Source organism: Barbus barbus (assembly GCF_936440315.1).
Source record: "Barbus barbus genome assembly, chromosome: 23".
Taxonomy (NCBI): domain Eukaryota; kingdom Metazoa; phylum Chordata; class Actinopteri; order Cypriniformes; family Cyprinidae; genus Barbus; species Barbus barbus.
The window spans coordinates 8,271,547-8,290,451 of record NC_136751.1 but is presented as its reverse complement, the minus strand read 5'-3'; the positions used below and the strand labels follow the sequence as shown (position 1 = coordinate 8,290,451).

The window sequence follows — 18,905 nt, the reverse complement described above, 5'->3', positions numbered from 1 at the left end:
GTTTGCTGCTTATGATGACACTGCGTCAGGCCGACCTAATCGAGTGAGGAGGGAATCAAAACACTCGATGCAGACATAACTGCAACCCTCAATAACAGTAACCATAGTTAATGCAATACACAATACAATAGTTAGTCGCTAATGTAAAATATCATACGTGTGTGTGCCTTTAGAATGTGTTATTTTGATTTAAAGTGTGCTTGACTGTATTGAATGTGCACTTGTAGTGTACTTCAAATCTTAAAAACAGATTTTTTGATAAACTGTACTTGAATATAACATATCAAAGTAAAGAGAGTACTGGTTCTTAACACATTTAAAAAGTGCATTTTGTAGCTAAATTAAACACTTTTCTATAGCCTAAACCACGTTTATAATAATCTTTTTTTCAACATTTATATTGATGTGTTGATATTAAACTAAAGCATGTAAAGGCTAGAGTTATTTGTTGCATGTTAAAGTTAATAAGATAAAGTTTTTATATATTTACAGTATATACATGACATACAAGTTTCAATAGAATATATTATATTAAAGTATATTTTAGTGAACATGCTTGTCTCAGAAGTACACTTTACCTCTATTCCAAAGGCAGCAGAATTATGAAAATATATATGAATATGTACTTAGTCCTAATTAAGTGGATTTAAAAGCACTATTATTATTAACTATTATTATTATTGCATTTAACAACAAAGTATACTTCTTTTTTCACAGACGTATATTTATATGTATTTTCTGAAATATTATTTATTTTTTGCAGTTGTGCCTCATATTACTCCTCACATTATTCAGTAAATTGCCTCTTTGAAGCCTTTTGAATAGATATTAAACAAATTCTTTACATTATACTATATTGAGTAAAATGTCAAATATATTGAACGTATTATGTGCTAATATATATTGAATTACATTTTGAATTCTGCACTATTTAAGAGAATTAAATAAATTAAATAATAAAAAAAAAAACATAACTGTAACTTACTTTAGGTGGCCCATGCTGAATTAACCTCATGTCTTCCAGCTGTCTGTGCTTGTCAGCTGCCCACTCCAGAGATCCTGTTTGTCTGATTGTTAATGACCTAAAAGTGCAAACTTTTAATGCTTTCACTAAAGATACTAATTGGTGTAAACCTGTTGCTGACACAATATTTGTCATTTTAAAGCAGCTGAAAACAGACAGAACAGATGCAACTTCTTAAGTAGCCTAGCCTACATTCAAGCAAGGTACTTCAGTATATTTAGTATCAGTTACTTCTTGTTTCTGTATGTGTAAGAACACATCTCAAGATATTTGGTCAGTCGTGTTTGACCAGCTGGCTACATCTAGGCTAATCTTTTCCTCCTAGTGTTGGCTTGTTTCTGGTAACAGGATGTAACTGGGATGGAGGTGTTCTCTGAATCGCTCAGTGGAAATGCAAAGAGCTATTTATAGCATCATAATTAACAGTCATAATGTCTTGCTGTTCCTACATTTTGGTTGTGTTTGTTCCACTGAACTTCTGTGACTAACAAAACGAACAATCATACTCCGTTCACCATTTAGCCACATGCTATTAACCTGGTTTCCTATGGAATCTGTTTGCCCTGAATGTATTTAGGCAAGGGTCTATCCAGCCGCTTTGACAACAGGTGTGACCGTGACGCTTCACCATATAAATATCCTGCTGGCTTGTCAGTCGTTCTGGCAGCTTTGCAAATGGTAGGGGCATTTGTGAGAAGCATTTGCAATTTAAAAGGCACATTAACACATGAGCAAGAGTGCTGGTGTTCTCAATATCAGCACAGCTGTGATTTGCCCATGGCCTGTGGTGGGTATACACTATCTGTGGAGCATGGAGAACTTGTGAAACATGTCCAATTACATTTGAGGACATTTTAAGTATTGGAAGAAAACTATTAATGAATCATGTTTTAGAGAACTTCACTTGCTCCAGAGTAAACTTGTTAATGTTATCATAATTGTACTGGTACACGTGCTCGTCTTCTGGGGAACTCTGGGTTCTTTTGGTACAGCCTGACATGCGCAGCCCTGTGTTGTACGATCTGCTGCCCTCTGCTGTAATGAAAATACTGTTCAGGCCATGTCAAGATTAATTGCAACATTTTTTATTTTATTAGCATTTTTTTTAAATTAGGCAAAGGTAAATTTGTTTTAATGGGAGATTTCACAGGAGATGCTAAGACAAAAATAATAATAAATAACTAAAAAGATGTAAAGTGATGTAAAGTTGTAAATTGCACCTACATTGCAAAAACTATTTATTTTCAAATATATAGTACAACACATGAATCTAGTTTTGATCTGGCGCAGGCTATTTCATCCACATTTGCATTTACCTTAAATGCCAGATACTATTGGAAATGCATTTTCTTGTCCCTGAAATACATTTGGAAATATATTTGGTTTAAAAAAATTTTGAAACTTTATACAGTATATATAATTTCAAAATGTATTTAATTGAGCTTCACTGTTATTTAGCATATATTTAAATTATATTTTGGCAATATTTTTTTTATTTATATATATATATATTTACATGAAATCATAAAATATAAAGCAAAAATAAAATTAAATAAAAATGATAACGACGCTAACAACAATACATTGACATTATTTAAAAACACGAAAAATGCCCTTTAAAATCACGATTAACATTTGACGACATCTGAATAAATTATTATTTTTTTTTTATTTTATTAATGCTTGTTTATTAATGCTTGAACAAATACAGAACAAAAGTGCCAAGGGTATACACACAAATAAAAATAAAATAAAATTAAATAATGAAACGCCTTACTAAATCACAATAAATCAAATATACCAAATAGATACACCGTTTTACAGCTTTTTTGTTTGTACTCTCCTTAATGGTGCTTATATAGATACCTAATTCCTTAAGTACCACGGAAAAAAGAGGCTTTTGATTGCTGAATTTACAACGATGAATATGAAACTATAAAATAAATATATTGTGCAAAATGACAAAAGTAAAAAAGTAAAGAGTGTAAAGACCATCGACTCTACCGTGCGACTCCACCGGGCAGGGACACCGGCAAGGGATAGTAGTAGCTTTTTATTTAATTTTTTCATTGATATGTTTATTATTGAAATGTTGTTGTTATATGCATGTGTTAATTTTATTTAATTTCTTTATTTTCTTAAATATGTGGGTAGATAGTATTTATAGAGTTGTAACTTTTTAGTTTTAGTTACTTTTTCTTATTTGTAAGTCGCTTTGGACAAAAGCGTCTGCTAAATGACAAAAGTAAAAAAGTAAAGAGTGTAAAGACCATCGACTCTACCGTGCGACTCCACCGGGCAGGGACACCGGCAAGGGATAGTAGTAGCTTTTTATTTAATTTTTTCATTGATATGTTTATTATTGAAATGTTGTTGTTATATGCATGTGTTAATTTTATTTAATTTCTTTATTTTCTTAAATATGTGGGTAGATAGTATTTATAGAGTTGTAACTTTTTAGTTTTAGTTACTTTTTCTTATTTGTAAGTCGCTTTGGACAAAAGCGTCTGCTAAATGACAAAAGTAAAAAAGTAAAGAGTGTAAAGACCATCGACTCTACCGTGCGACTCCACCGGGCAGGGACACCGGCAAGGGATAGTAGTAGCTTTTTATTTAATTTTTTCATTGATATGTTTATTATTGAAATGTTGTTGTTATATGCATGTGTTAATTTTATTTAATTTCTTTATTTTCTTAAATATGTGGGTAGATAGTATTTATAGAGTTGTAACTTTTTAGTTTTAGTTACTTTTTCTTATTTGTAAGTCGCTTTGGACAAAAGCGTCTGCTAAATGACAAAAGTAAAAAGTAAAGTAAGTAAAGTAACATTCATCAAATCTGGTGTAGCCAACATATGTGTACATATGATCTGTGTACAAGTGTTGTCATGACAACGGACTCCGTAGCTACGGCAGCACGTGTGCTATTTTATCACGTTCTGTTGTTTCAGCTTGATAGAAAGGAAACCGTTACTTGTTATTTTCTTTATTTTCCCATCTGTTTGGTCAGATTAAGCAGTATGATGTCTGTAGATGTGCTCGGAGCGTGTGCTGTGCTGCAGGACTGCGCTGATCAGCTGGCAGTGTTAGGAAACATTATACGCCCCGGAGCGGACACTGTGAGTAACATCATAAAACTTAAAACAACCACATAGTTTTCTGTTTAAAGAACCGCAATTTGTACTGTAACTACGTTGTAATTTATTTTGTCATCTGCTAATGTTACATTGATCTGTGTGCTATATTTGGTGCCTGTGGATGTTTATTCCTTTTGGGTGGGTTGCACCATTAAAGGTAATTAACCCATTTAATCCCACCGGGGTCCCAAAAAGGTTTTCATTTATAAAGCTCTAAAAACCTTACTGGCTGATGTTTTAGTGCACTTCCTGCAAATATGGAAAAAATAAAGGGTCGCAATTAAATATACAGTTTCACATGATTAGTGCAAAATGTCACATGACTAGAGCAGTTGGAGTAACTTAGAGCAGAATGGCTAGTAAGGTATGTTAACATAAAGATATGACAAAGATTTTTGGTACACATTCCCCCGGTTTCACAGACAAGGCTTAAACCTAATCCTAGACTAAAATGTAAGTCTGAGCTGTTTCAAATGAAAGAAACTTGCACTGACTGATCTTAAATAATATCAGTGCCTTTGGTTTGTCTTAACATGCTCTCCAGTAACTTAATGTTTTTTTATTTTATGAAAATTACTTAAATTTCCTAATTGAACTATGGCCTAATCCTGATTTAGGCTAAACCCTGTCTAGGAAACCTGGCCGATATCGTTAAGGTGTCTAGTATTAATATATGAATTCACATATATTCAGTTTTGTTGAGTGTGGTCATAGAATGAGTAAACATGTTGATGGTCACAGTAGTGACCGGTGGGATAATGTCAGCACCAAAGAGGTATTACAAGTGCTGTGTTTTGGGATGCACCAACAAAAATAGAAGTCATATTTTGTTTTCCAAATTGCCTTTCTGAAATTGCTTCTTGGCAATTGACAAGGCTAATGTTGCTAAAGCTATGCCTGTTTTCACTGATGCTGCCTCCACGTGCTACCAGAATGATCATAAATAGGAATGTGGTATTTAAAAATTGCATATGAAAGTATATGAAGTCGACCGCTTCAATTTGACAAACTCATAATAACAAGTGGAACAAGCGAGAAGTTTGTGATAGCGTGCAAAGGCACCATGAGACCAGCTATGTCGTTATTTCTATTGTGCCGTGCTCCTCATCTGTGTAACACACATGCAGAGTACAGTCAGATGACTGACTTTTAAAATGAGTATGTTTTCTGTAAAGATAACAGGCTTGTACTAATAGTGGAATGTTTATTTGTATGCCAGAGCATGAGCTCTTGAAGCTCCATCCTCTTCTGAAAAGGGGGTCGGGAGAACTAGCTCATTTGGATTTAAAGGGACACACACAAAAATGGTGCATTTGGCTCACACCCTAAAAATCTGTAGGGTATCTTGAGCTAAAACTTCACATACACACTCTGGGGACATCAGAGACTTAGGCTACATCTTGTTAAAAGGGGCATAATAGGTCACCTTTAAAAATGAACGTACGACAGAAAAGTACATTCGTCACTATGCCAAACAACTTGTGTACACACGTTTTTGAGTAATTAGCCTAAACTTGCGTGCATCATAGTAAAACTTGAGGAGAACTATGACAGCATTTTGTTCATTTCGATTATTTTCTTGACCAACAACCGAAGCACATTAGGCGAACATTACCAATAAGATGCTTCTGTGAATAGAGAAATTAAGTATATAAAAGGAATAAAATAAATAGGGCTACACAAAATATATTTTGCATAACGAGAGAGGCTTTTGAGCCCAATGCCATTTCAGTTTTGCTGTAAATTAGTTTATTTTATCTTGACGTTTATTACAATGAATGCCATGTTCTGTAATACCATTAAATTTAAGGTGGCCTATTGTTGTGGAGCGAGGGGAACTAAATAGGCTGTATGTTTATAATGTTTGGAAAAGTTTTGCTATATTTACTGGTTTTTAATATACATTAACGTTTGCAATTACAAGGTTAATGCATGTTTTTGGAGCAATTTCTCTTTCCTCTTTTTGGCTGTGTTATGTTTCTCCATGTCGTAACTCTAGGGGCAAGGCTTTTAAACCGGGCTGTTTTTAGGGGCATGATAGTCAAGTCAAATGACCATGATATTGCAGCAATATTTTCACAATCATTCTGACAGGCGGCATACGAATGTTTCATGTATCACATGTGATCTCTGTCATAAGTTGATTTGTGCACTTGGATCTGCGCTCGTTTCTACGTTAAATTGATAAATGAGGCCCAGAATGTTTAACTAGATAAAGTTTGATGACAAACCTTGTGTTGGCTGGCATGAAAGTATAAGATTATAAGTTTTAAAGGCTTGAAGTGAGAAGGTTTTACAGATGAAGACAGGAAAACCTATAAAAACTCAGAGAGACCATATTAGACCACTTCAGACCCCATTTGACCTCAACAGGCACTCATAAAACCACATGAAATTAGTGCAGTCCTTAATAAACCACTTCAGACACAATTAGACCTCATCAGACCAAAAAAAATTAGGCATTGCTAAGATAAAAGTGTTGTGCTATGTTGGCTAGACGTTGCTAACATGTTTAGCATGGTTTAGCATGTCACTAGCACATTACTGGCATGTTGTTAGCACATGCTACCATTCTAACACGTTTCTAGCATTGTTTTAACATGTTGTTAGCATGATTTAGAATGAATTTGAATGAATAAAAGTTTTGGAACGCATTGGAGTGTGTTCACTTAGATACACACTTGCAAACTTATTTAGTTGTTTATTTAACAGGGACAATGCAGAATAACATTACAGATGCTCTACATACAGGCTTTTAGCCAATGGCTAATTTGCAGCCCCAGTCAGTTCTAATCTTGTATTCTACTGTATGTTACATTACGATTGCAAACAGTATCATTATGTTCTTTAAATTATGCAATATTTATAGACAACTATATTCTCTGTCTAGTTAAACAAGTGTTATCGTCAATTGTTTTGTTTGACACTTCAGATTATGTTCATCTTAACTTTTAGTTAACAAACAATCTGCTGTCAGCAAAATCTGAGAAAACGAATGAGATTTGAGACATTCAAGCACTGCTATGTTGTTGCCTAATATGCCTAACACAGGGGAACTGACAGAACAGAAGCTCTTGAGCCCGTTGGGGAATCAACTGCCAGAAAGCGGCTGACTGTTGCTTTGCAGTGCAGAACAGTGCCAAAAAGCCTTAACTGAGACACAGGAGCGTCCAGCAGGAAAGCCTTCTCCTTCTGTAAAGTTTAGTAGCCAAATTGGCAAGTGAGTGAAAAAGTTAATTTCATAGATTTCATGATTTCAGATTTCAAAATACCATTTGCCACCAAAAATGAGGCACAGCACATGAACGATTTGGTGGGGAACAAAAGCAGGCTACAGTTGAGGCAGTGTGATTTTAGGCTGCCTCATCTCTTTACATAATGCCAGTGAATCTCGTTCAATCTTGTACGTTATGTCACTGTTTTGGCCGATGCTCGCTCATGTCCCAGTAGAGCAACAGGCATCAGCCACAGAGCTAGCAACAAAATTATAACATTAATTCACATATTGTTAATTTAAAATCCATGATTATTTTCTATGGATTATTTACTGTAGTTATACAGAGCTGTATAGCTGTTTTCATAGCGCTATGATACAACTGTGTCTTCTAATTTTTTAGACTATTTCTCATCCAAATTTAGCCATTGTTTGATGGCTGTTCCTCCTAGCTGTGTTGTTTCTTACTTTAGCTTACTGAAAACTCTGGGCTTCTACCTATGTTGAAAATATGTCACTGACCTTTTGCATCTTTTTCTTCTTTTAATCGCTCCTCCATTTAAACATGCAATATTTTTTTTTTCTTTCTTTCTGACAGTGAGTATTATTCCTCTAATTTTACTACTATCATTTCTGGGTTATTATAATTATAATTATTAAAAACTTTTTTTTAGAATATTAGAATAGTTTATATCACCATAAATGAATAATAGGTGTTACAAATCCTGGCCATGCTCTCCCGGTTAACCACCACTAGAGGTCACCCGTTCACCACAGTGACTATTTTCACTCACAAGCACATTGGACTCCATTTCCCACCATCCATTGCACTCCCTAATCACGCACAGCTGTTCTCAATTATCACACCCACACCTGATCACCATTTCACAATCACCACCACTCACTACTTAAGCCTGGGACTTGCGCTTGCACACCGCCGAGTATTGTTAGCCTGCTACCTTACAAAGCGTTATAGTTTTCATAGTCTTGCCTTGCCTTGTTTTCCTTTCCGTGTCTGACACTGCCCGTGTTTTCTGGATTTACCCCTTTGCCTTGCTGTTTGGACTGTGTTCGCTCCCCGTTTGGATTATTGCTTTCGTTTCTGGATTATCTCTCTGCCTTGCCCCTTTGGATGCTGTTCGCCGATCGTTGACCCACGCTTGCTCCACGGATTGCTGTGTCTTGCCCTTGCCATACCTGTTTGCCACTGTCTGACCCTGCCTGTTTCTGACCATGTTTAATAATAAAGCTTTGCATATGGATCCGTACGTCTCATCAGCCCTGTAACAATAGGGAATTCTGGTCCCAGAGCAGCTGAGACAGGGAGTGCTGGCACAATGTCTCATGCCGTGACCTTGAACAAAACAGCATGTTCTGTAAATTCTCTCCAAAATAAAATATAAATAAAGAAATAAAGAACAGAGTGAGAAATTTTAGAACTTAGGAAAACACATTTCATAGGGTTTTAACATACAACATAAACAGTCACAACATAACTCAACGTAAATTTGAGGCAGCACTGTCTCATCAATGTCATCATTAATTCCGAGCCAGCATTTATGGGAAACTTTTTGGGAGCTCTTGTAGCAGGGGGTCCAGACAGAGACCATTAGAGCAGCCATTACAGGAATCTTGATCAGTAGCAGGAAGTAGCAGTAAATCTCAGTAGCGGGAACCTCTGTGGTGGAATGACAGTAAATTTTGGTGTCGGGTGGACATGATATGGTGGATAGTGCAGAGACCAGAGCAGCTATTGCAGGAACTTTTGGGGTGTCCACAGAAACTTTAAGGAGCACTCGTATCAGGGCAGCAAAGATAAAGAGCTCTAGAACTGGAGCAACCTATACAGAAAGCACTGAGACAGTCTTGGCATGAGTATCTGGGGCCCTGAGCACACATTACTGGGAGCTCAAACTCCGGAGCAGCCTTTACAATCTTTGGGATGTCCAAGGCAGGAGGAGATCTTTTCTTGAACTGCTGGTAGCAGAAAACATCACATGGAACACAGAAGCCTGGGACATCAATGGGATCCAGCCATTACAGAAACATTTGGGACCTGAGGCACACATTTCATGGAGAACGCATATTGAGAAATGGCCAAACTAAGGCCGGAGAACAGGAACACAAACCAAAGTCCATAATTGTTACAGTATGTCTTCACGTTCCATTTTTCCTTGAAAAAAGCAATTTAGTCTGATGAGGGTGAAAACCTTACGGTGGATGGGGTAAGCCCCCCAAAAATGGGCCTAGTGATGCCTCTGTTCATTGTTGAACTTGAAAAGTTAAAATAGTTGTATTGTACATATTAGACAGTCCACTTGCTGTAACTTGAGGTCAAGTGTCTTAATCAAGGACAGAATAGGGATAGTTCCTTGTTGGGTTTGAAAATACAACCGTTATTACTAGTCCAGCTCTTTAATTGCCAAACAACAGTAACAATAGTCTCATAGTAAACATGCCATCCTTCTTGTGTTTTATCTCCCAATCCTGTTTTTCTATTTGTTACTACATTCTATATCACTCTCTTTATTTAGCAGCAAAGGACTGAAGTGCATCTGAAAACAGCTCGACTGATGGCTGGGAGCAGTTTGTCTGATTTCACAGGAGAATTACACCAATCCAAAAAGCAACTTAGTATTCAGGAGAGGCCATTTACTCCTGACAACCTGGCCAAAGTGCAGAAAGACAGGTGAGTACACATTTCTCTAGTATGATGTTGCTACACTATATGCAATTAACAGGTTTGGCTATTGTTTTTCAATTAATGTCACTTTGCATACATTTTGAGTTTGAGCTCACATTTTATTGTATTTTTATGCATTGATTTCAACATTTCATTATGTTTCATAAACCATTTCAATATAATCTATGATCCAATATAGGCAGTTTGTGTCAGATGTGATAAATGGGCTAATGGTTGACCTGCAGGAGAAGAACCCTTTTCAGAGTCTCTTTTCAGCAGTAGAAGAGCAGCGAAAGAAGAAAGCCCAGCTTCTGGACATAATAAACAGGTCTTAACATGAAGTGACCAATCGTTCACCCCAACATATCAGATGATTTTAATATATAACCTAAAACAGTGAACATACACCACATTGTGCATAAACTGTAGGGAGGAAGAGGGTCGACTCAGGATTAAAGCACTGCAGAAAGAGTTACTTGACATTCACAAGCAAAAAGCAGAGGAGTGTGAGGTACTCACCTATTCTTTTACATACAAACGTATTAATTAATATTTAATTGGACTTTAACACCATTTACGTAATATTCCCACAGCTGTGATTTTACTGTGCATAATACTGAGATGTTTGAACAATATGACAATTGTATCAAAGTTGATCTTGATTTGCATCGTCTTCACCTACAAACTTTGGTTAAATATTTTAGGCCAATTGCATGTGGCTTGCAGTCTTGCTGAAAAGACTGTTTTCTTCTCAGAGGCTTGAAGAGTTGGTGGCCTACCTGAGAGACCAGGTACAGGACATAAGGGTGCGGTCAAACCGACAAGGGAAATTCGTGAATAGCTGTGCCAAACAGCTGGTCTGCCAGGGTCTGAAACTCAACGGTCACAAAGAGAAGGAACTGGAGGATGAATTTGGGGTGTGTGTCTATGTAGCTGCATCATTTTGTGCCCTTGAAACTACCCAGAACTCTATTATAGCAATGCCCTTGTGTCAACCCAGAATGTTTTATCCGTGTTTAAATGTAGCTCAGTTATTAAAGCATTTGAGCCACACCTCTTAATGCTCTTATTGAAGAAATATTGAAGAACAAAAAAGCCCATCAAGGAATAATGGCATATTGTGTAGATGTCAATTCCTTGGTACTCTTAACTGTGGAAGACACTGCCAGTTTGTTTTTTTTACAACAATATGTTCAGGTTACAGTAATTTCATAAATTCAGATTTTCCAAATTACAAGTTTAATAAGTCATAATTATAGTAATTACAATCATTCTAACATACCCACATAAATACACATTTTAATATGCACACTCAGATGCTGCAAGAGGGAACTGAAGAGGAAAAGAACGTTCACATGGAGTTGGAGACCTTCCTAAAAAGACAGCATGCAGTGAGTGAAGAAACAACTTTATTTTAGTGTAATTCATAAAGCTTTGTAAAACAAACTAGATTTGTACTGACAGGGTTGTGTACCTGTGAGAACTGAAGGTACCCTAGTTGGTGTTGAGCATGGGCATCCAATCCTGCTTCTGGAGTACCACTGTGCTCTGCAGAGTTCAGCTCCAACTCTGAACGAACTAATAAAGGTCTTCACGAATACTGTATGCTTCTCAGTTGGAAGGCTGCATTCTATCGAGGTTGTGTCCTGCTTAATCCAGTACCTCTGAGGCTTCTAAATATGCTGAAAGAAGGACGCAAAATGAATGCTGCTTTCCAATTATCCTTCAAATTCAGACAGCCTTCAACAACGCTTTATGAAGTTGTAGCCAAGATATGCAGCCTTCAGATAAAAAAACACCCACACAACAAACTTTCAGGAAAGTGTTTTGGGGCAGGTTGGAGTTAAAATCTGCAGGATATTGGCTCACCAGGAGCAGGATTACAGAGCCTGGCATAATAATGCCTAGGTAAACGCTATATGATAACCTATGTGCTTTTTCATAAAGTGTTTGGAATGCACCTATAAATGTGTTCTTCTTTAATGTTTCATGGCGGTTGGCAAACCAGCTTAGAAATGGGTTTCTAATTTACACTGTATTTAAATCAGGGGTGCCCAATCCTGCTCCTGGCGATCGACTGTCCTGCAAAGTTCAGCTCCAACTCTAATCAAATACACCTGAAGCAACTAATTAAGGTCTTCATGCTCGCTTGAAAATTAAAGGCAGGTGTGTTTGATTAGAGTTGGAGCTGAACTTTGCAGGACAATCGATCGCCAGGAGCAGGATTGGGCACCCCTGATTTAAATAATTTAGTCCTCGTTTTAATGGTTATGACGAATAACACTTCATTTCCCTTACTGCTCTACTTTACCAGGAAAGATGTTCCAAACTTATTCCACTTAGAAAATAAGTAGCTAGTCTTGGTGGTTTCCTGAAACCTGCAGTAACATGATTGCATCTCGTTTGAACCATGTTGGTTCAACAATATAGACCTGCCATTAATGGCATCAATACCTTCTGCCAATTAGCCAATGAACTCAAGACTCAAGATTGCAACGAATGCCAAATTATTATAGTTAATTTCCACAAACAGCAGAAAGATGTTAATTTTAACATGTAAGCATCCTTCAAGCTTTCTCTATAATTTCTCCAAAATGCTGCTGTAATGAACAGTTCATCTGAGGAATACGTTACTATTTTTGTTCGGTTAGCTTTATTTAATGGTTAATTCATTATAGATTTAAATTGAATGAAGTATATTGAATGTACTGCATGTTAGTGTGCTTATTTTGCCCAAGAGCACGAAGTCCACATCATACAATAAATTCTATTTCTAACAGGTTATTGTTCCAACCACAGAACTTTACGATCATTGGAACTACCCTTGCATCTGAATATGCTTATTTTTCTACTGTATAGTAGGCAAAAAAACAGTACAGTATGAGATGAGTAGTATATTGTATATTGTAATGTAAATCCTTTGGAATTCATTGCTGTCACTGAACTTTTTGTACCTAAAAGAACTTACAGGAAAAGTTACAGTTTTGGATCCAGCGGTATGAAAAAGACATTGAGAAGAAGGAGCAAGAGCTCACTGCTCTGCAGAATAAAAGAAATGTCAGCCAGGCACGAATTCAGGAGCTGTCCAAGAAGGTTTTTATATTAAACAAATGAGCGCTACATGTTTACTGTCTCCTGATATTAATTCCTTTCAGAATTCTTTTTGATTAAAGTATTGATTAGCACTGGCAAGTTGTAAAATACCTTTTTGCACCTTAGTGCAGAGAAATGCAAGAAGTTATCATTGAGGACAGGACGGAGAAGGAACGTTTGCGTGCACAGCTGGAGAAGGAGCAGAAGGAGAGAGATGCAGCAACTAAGGTAACATTTAGCTTTATAGATTTTAGTAAAGTAGGTCAAAGGAAATTTGAGATATTGATTTAAAAAAAAAAAACACTGGGTGGATTTTTATCATTATAGGATGGATGTGTACACACACTTCCAACACACATTTATGTTCAAACAACTTGTAAAGTAAATTTTGCATCCAATGACCCCTTTAACGCATCCATGGATTTGCTGGAATGATGCCAAACTGCGTCTGAGGCAGTATCTCTGCATAGTTTTGACATATTGACACCAAACGGTATGTGCCATTGCCACCCTACACCGACCACGTCGCAACAATTTGGTAACAGCACCACCTATTGGTCAAAAGCGATAAACCATTCATATGAAGCCACAAACCATTAATAATGAAATTTCCAAAAATGCTGATAACTTTTGATTATATTAGCCTATTGTAATTAAACTGGACTCAATATATTCTTTGGGTCATTCCGAGAACATAGATACCATTTTTGCCATAGTCGACCGAACTTCCTGTCCAACATTTTTATTTATGTTAAAAGCCTACTTTTCAAACTCCTCCTAGACCATTTGTCCAGTTTTCACCAAATTTGATTTAGATCATCTTCAGACTATGCCAACAAAAAGTTGTGGATTTTGTGTTGATATACAAAAGGGTTATCTTTTAACGCATCAATGAATTTGCTATAATGATGCCAAACTGCATCTGAAGATTTACAGTGCCCTCCAAAAGTATTGGAACAGTAAAGTCAAAATTGCTCTGTTGGCTGTACAGTCAAGACATTTACAAATATGATTAAAAGATGAATATGAGACAAAACTACATAATGTCACATTTTATTATTGGGTGATTCAACACATAGATGTTTTACCAGCTAAGAAGTTCAGCACTTTTATAGTTTCATCCCTCTATCTGATGTGAGCATAAGTATTGGAACAGTTGCCTCACAGGTCTTTCTAAGTGATCAGCTGTGTCCTGTTGCATTAATTCTTCAGATATTAAAAGCAGCGAATGTGTCTTTACCTCTTATATATCAAAAGGTCATGACCCATTTAAAGGTGGATGACACAGACATAACGTCAGCAGAGGTCACTCATTCTTCATTAAATAATTAATAAACATTTATTTTTTGCTTAAATACATAATACATGGTCATGGTATGTATATTTTCAGCATATAGATTGTTTATGTTGCTAAGGCTGGTGGTTAAGAGTGATGCATATTGCACAGTAATACAAAGATAGGGAAAATGGTTATATCCTACCTGGTCTCATGGCATAAGCATACCTGGGGCCACTTTTTAGCAAGACGAGAAATACGTACCAATAAATACATATCACTGCAGTTTCCAAAATAAATTAACATTAGAGGCAGTAAAACGCAGACGCCGTTTATTCCTTTTCACACAAATTTACAGAGTTTCGATTAATAAAGCGTAATTTTTGCCCAATTACTTGAAGAATATCATGTTATGACTTCAAAGCAATATTAGGAGATTTGAAAACTGATGCTTTTGAACGTTAGCATCACACATATCCAGCTTCATATCTATGGGTTTTCATAGACAGTAGGTTTGTTTGGTAGCTCACGGAGTACGGAGACGCACTTGAGAGGTGAGGAGCTCCGGTTCGACAAAACATTTCAAATCTGCAAGGACGTTCAAATAGCATGGTTGCGTTATCAAATGCGTTTTTATATCAGTTTTGCATTTGTCAACACTATCGGGTAGGTTTAGGGTTGGGATTGGTGTAGGGGATATTTCCAACACGAGAGCATTAATTTTTAGCGACGGTCCCCAGATATTTGAATTCTGAACCCCCGCAGTACCTGAAGCAACGTCATAAAAAGACAGCAATACGTACCTATATCAACATAATACAAACGTGTCAGGGTTTACGTATTGAACCAGAGTTTTATCCCCACTCAGTGGACATTTCTCTTTGAAACTGCGGCGAAACGTGCAGTAAGGTACTTAAAAACAGTCTTGCTAAAAAGTGCCCCTAGGTACGTTTATGCCATGGACCAGGTTGGTTATATCCATGCTTTATCATAAACAAATCACGGACCAACCGGTTTCATGGACCAGAACTATCCATTTTATAATTATTATCATTACAGTTATGTTTCTTGGTGTGAACAGGCTTTTAGAGTTATGTAATTCCTTCTGTATTACCGCTGAATTTCTTTACTTAATAAATTCAGTTTTGTTGTCATTTCAATTGAAATTATTCATGCTGTGGGTTGTGCCAATTTTTAATTTCTAACCTTTAACCAATCCTGTTGATACATAGTAAAATTCATGTCAACATGTTAAATTATTGACACCAACAATACTTGCACATTTAATAATTAAAATATATTTTTTTAATAATAAAAAAAAAGTTCTGTCAAACGATTAATCACATCCAAAATAAACGTTTTTGTTTACATAATATGTGTGTGTACTGTTTATTTATTATGCATCTATAAATACACACATACAGTATATATTTTTGAAAATATTTACATGTATATACATTTATATATTTATATTATTATTTTTTATATTATATATAAATATATTTGATATATAAACATATATTTTTCTAAAATATATACATGCATGTGTTTGTATTTATATATACCTAATAAATATACACAGTACACAATCATATTATGTAAACAAAAACTTTTATTTTGGATCGCGATTAATTGTTTGACAGCACTATAAAAAAAAATATATATATACACTACACATTTTTGGTGCTTGGCCCCCATAACTAAACAGAATAATCAATAAATTTGCAATATGGGGGAGAAAACAATAACTATAACTAATCCTTGATGTACTTGTTTATCTTTTATTTCATGTATCTCTTTTCAGATCCAGGCCTGGTGGCGAGGGACTCTTGTACGTAAAGGACTACGTTCTCCTAAGAAAGACAAATCCAAGTCTAAAGGTGGCAAAAAAGGCAAAAAGAAGAAGAAATAATGACTGACAATATAAGTTTTTAGTTGCTGCAATATATGAATTAATTACAAAAGGCAAGCAAATCTTTGCAAGAGCAGCAGCAGAGTAAGAGTTTGTAAATCAAAAGTGTATTTTTAAGATTTTTACTTCATTATCTCAGAGATGGTTCATGAGTCATTACCAACCAGCATATTTAGATATTTTAAGTTTAAAACAGAACCGATTACACCCCCTGGTCATTTTACCCAAGGGAAATACTAATTATAGGGAACTCTAAAAGGTCACACAGGTTAGTTTTACTAGACAGATATGTGGATTTATATACAAACACAATGGAAATAAAAATGAACTAGAACTAAAATAGTGCGAGGTCTTCTTTCTTGAAAAAAAAAAAACAGATTTGGAGAAATTTAGCTTTACATCACTTGCTCTCTGCAGTGAATAGATGTCGTCAGAGTAAAAATTCAAACAGTTTATAAAAACATCACAGTAGTCCACAAGTAATCCACACGCATTACTAATACTAACCAGTGTTGGGGGTAATGCATTACGAGTAACGCGAGTTACGTAATAATATCAAGTAACTAGTAAAGTAACGCATTACTTTTTAATTTACAAGAAAATATCTGAGTTAGTTATTTTCCCATTTTTTGACTGACAGTGTGCTGTGGGAACATGCTGTTACTGTAGTCCTACTAAATGTGAATGTGCATTAATTCATCCCACTCGCAAAAAACAGATTTAGTATTCATCAAAATGAATTAAAACAGTGAAATGCAAATTCAGAATATGACGCAAACTGCAATAATTAAATATGTTAAACAACACAAATGTATCTAATCCCATTTTATTAATCAATGTCTTTGCTGCTGACCTTTGATGATCCAGTTCAACCATACTAATAAGCCAAAAATAACTTTAGATAAACTAACAATTGTGCTTCATTGCTTTTTTATTCCCGAAGAGTGTTGAACCTTCTTCTCCTGCATTCTACTTTACAGACGGGAATTTCCTTTTCCTTCAGCCTGAGGTTTATTCATTACACTTTTTGGTGTGAAAGGGCTTTTACATTTGCTATAATTAGAACTTCTTGTATTAAAAACAATCAAGCCCTGCTCATATTTAAAAAGTAACGTAACACATTACTTTCCATAAAAAGTAACTAAGTAACGTAATTAGTTACTTTTTTTAGGGAGTAACACAATATTGTAATGCATTACTTGTAATGCCCAACACTGATACTAACTAATGGAGCAACAAATCTATCAAGACATTTTTAACTTTAAATCATTGCTTTTAGCCAAAATCCTATATCAATAACATTGCTATCTTCACATAAATGAAATAAACCTTTTTATTCTAAAAATTATAGATATAATACAAATGTGAATAAAATAGCATTCCTTGCTGACATATGAAGATAATGGCTGCTTATGGGGTAACCTACCATAAATTGTGAGATTATCTGAAATATTCTAATTTTATTTAGTACAAGATGTCTGAAAGGCGACATCTTGTGGTCAGAATATGTCGTGCATCAACAGCATTATTTTGAACGTGATGCTTTTTAGACAGCTGCCACAAATACACAAATGTTTTGCTCCACACACACACAGAGCCATTGGAAAGTTTGGGGTCAGTACAATTTTTGATGGTTTTTTAAAGGCGTCTCATACTCAAGGCTTCATTTATTTAATCAAATATACAGAAAAGTACAAAAAGTAATATTGTGAAATATTATCACAATATAAACAATACTTTTCTATTTTAATATACTTTAAATAATTTATTTCTGTGATGCAAAGCTGAATTTTCATCAGCCATTATTCCAGTCTTCAGTGTAACATGATCCTTCAGAAATCATTCTAATGTGCTGATTTATCAATGTTGAAAACTGTTGTGCTGATTAATATTTTATTGTATATTGTTACAAAAGATGCATGAAGAACAAGTATGACAGCTTATTTGAAGGGACCAAACTCCAAGGGAATGAAACCCTCAGGAGACAGGTATGGCAGAGGCAAGAGCAATCCGAAGGGCAGCGTGGGTCGACGATCAGCATACAGTATCCAGAGGGCTAGGCAGAGAGAATAATCCAGGAGACCGAGCAATAATCCAAACGAGCAGCAAATAGAGTCCAAACAGGGCAAGGCAGAGAGAATAATCCAGGAGATCAGGCAGGAATCAGAACACTATGAACAGAGAACGCTTCGTAGAGTAGCAGGGCTAAACAATACTCAGCAGAGAGCAAGAGAATGTCCCAAGCTTATGTAGTGTGTGTGATTGGGTGAGGGTGATTGTGAGATGGTTCTCAGGTGCAAGCGTGATCAGTGTGAACAGCTGTGTCAATGCAAGCGTGATCAGTGTGAACAGCTGTGTCAATGCAGTGGGTGATGGGAAATGTAGTTCAATGTAATGTGCCTGTGGTGTGGTGTATGAGTCAGTGTGGTGAACGAGTGACCTCTGGTGGCAAGTGAACGGAAGTGCATGGCCAGGATTCGTGACATGAATGAAGAACATTTCGTTTTTTTTTTTTTTCAAATGGAGAAAATAGCTAGAACACAACACTCCATGCTCCAATCTACTGT

General features: G+C 35.8%; 1 protein-coding gene across 2 annotated transcripts; it reads left to right on the top strand.

Annotated features, from left to right (window-relative positions):
* Nucleotides 1-3,917: 3,917 nt before the first annotated feature.
* On the top strand, nt 3,918-17,136 carry drc9 (dynein regulatory complex subunit 9). Of its 2 annotated transcripts, none has more exons than XM_079374816.1 (9): nt 3,918-4,142; nt 9,912-10,063; nt 10,257-10,385; nt 10,487-10,568; nt 10,813-10,974; nt 11,374-11,448; nt 13,019-13,150; nt 13,277-13,378; nt 16,231-17,136. In XM_079374816.1, the coding sequence occupies exons 1-9, from the start codon at nt 4,044-4,046 to the stop codon at nt 16,336-16,338; spliced, it is 1,041 nt and encodes a 346-aa protein (XP_079230942.1). In that variant the 5' UTR covers nt 3,918-4,043; the 3' UTR covers nt 16,339-17,136. The 2 variants fall into 2 exon arrangements, with proteins under 2 accessions (XP_079230942.1, XP_079230941.1); XM_079374815.1 differs by having other exon boundaries at nt 3,920-4,142; nt 9,909-10,063; nt 16,231-16,699.
* Nucleotides 17,137-18,905: the final 1,769 nt, after the last annotated feature.

Coding starts and splice junctions, on each gene's coding strand:
- drc9 (XM_079374815.1), top strand. CDS start 4,044: ATGATGTCTGTAGATGTGCTCGGAGCGTGTGCTGTGCTGCAGGACTGC. Junction 10,064..10,256: donor GCCAAAGTGCAGAAAGACAG/GTGAGTACACAT, acceptor GATCCAATATAG/GCAGTTTGTGTCAGATGTGA. Junction 13,379..16,230: donor AGAGAGATGCAGCAACTAAG/GTAACATTTAGC, acceptor ATCTCTTTTCAG/ATCCAGGCCTGGTGGCGAGG.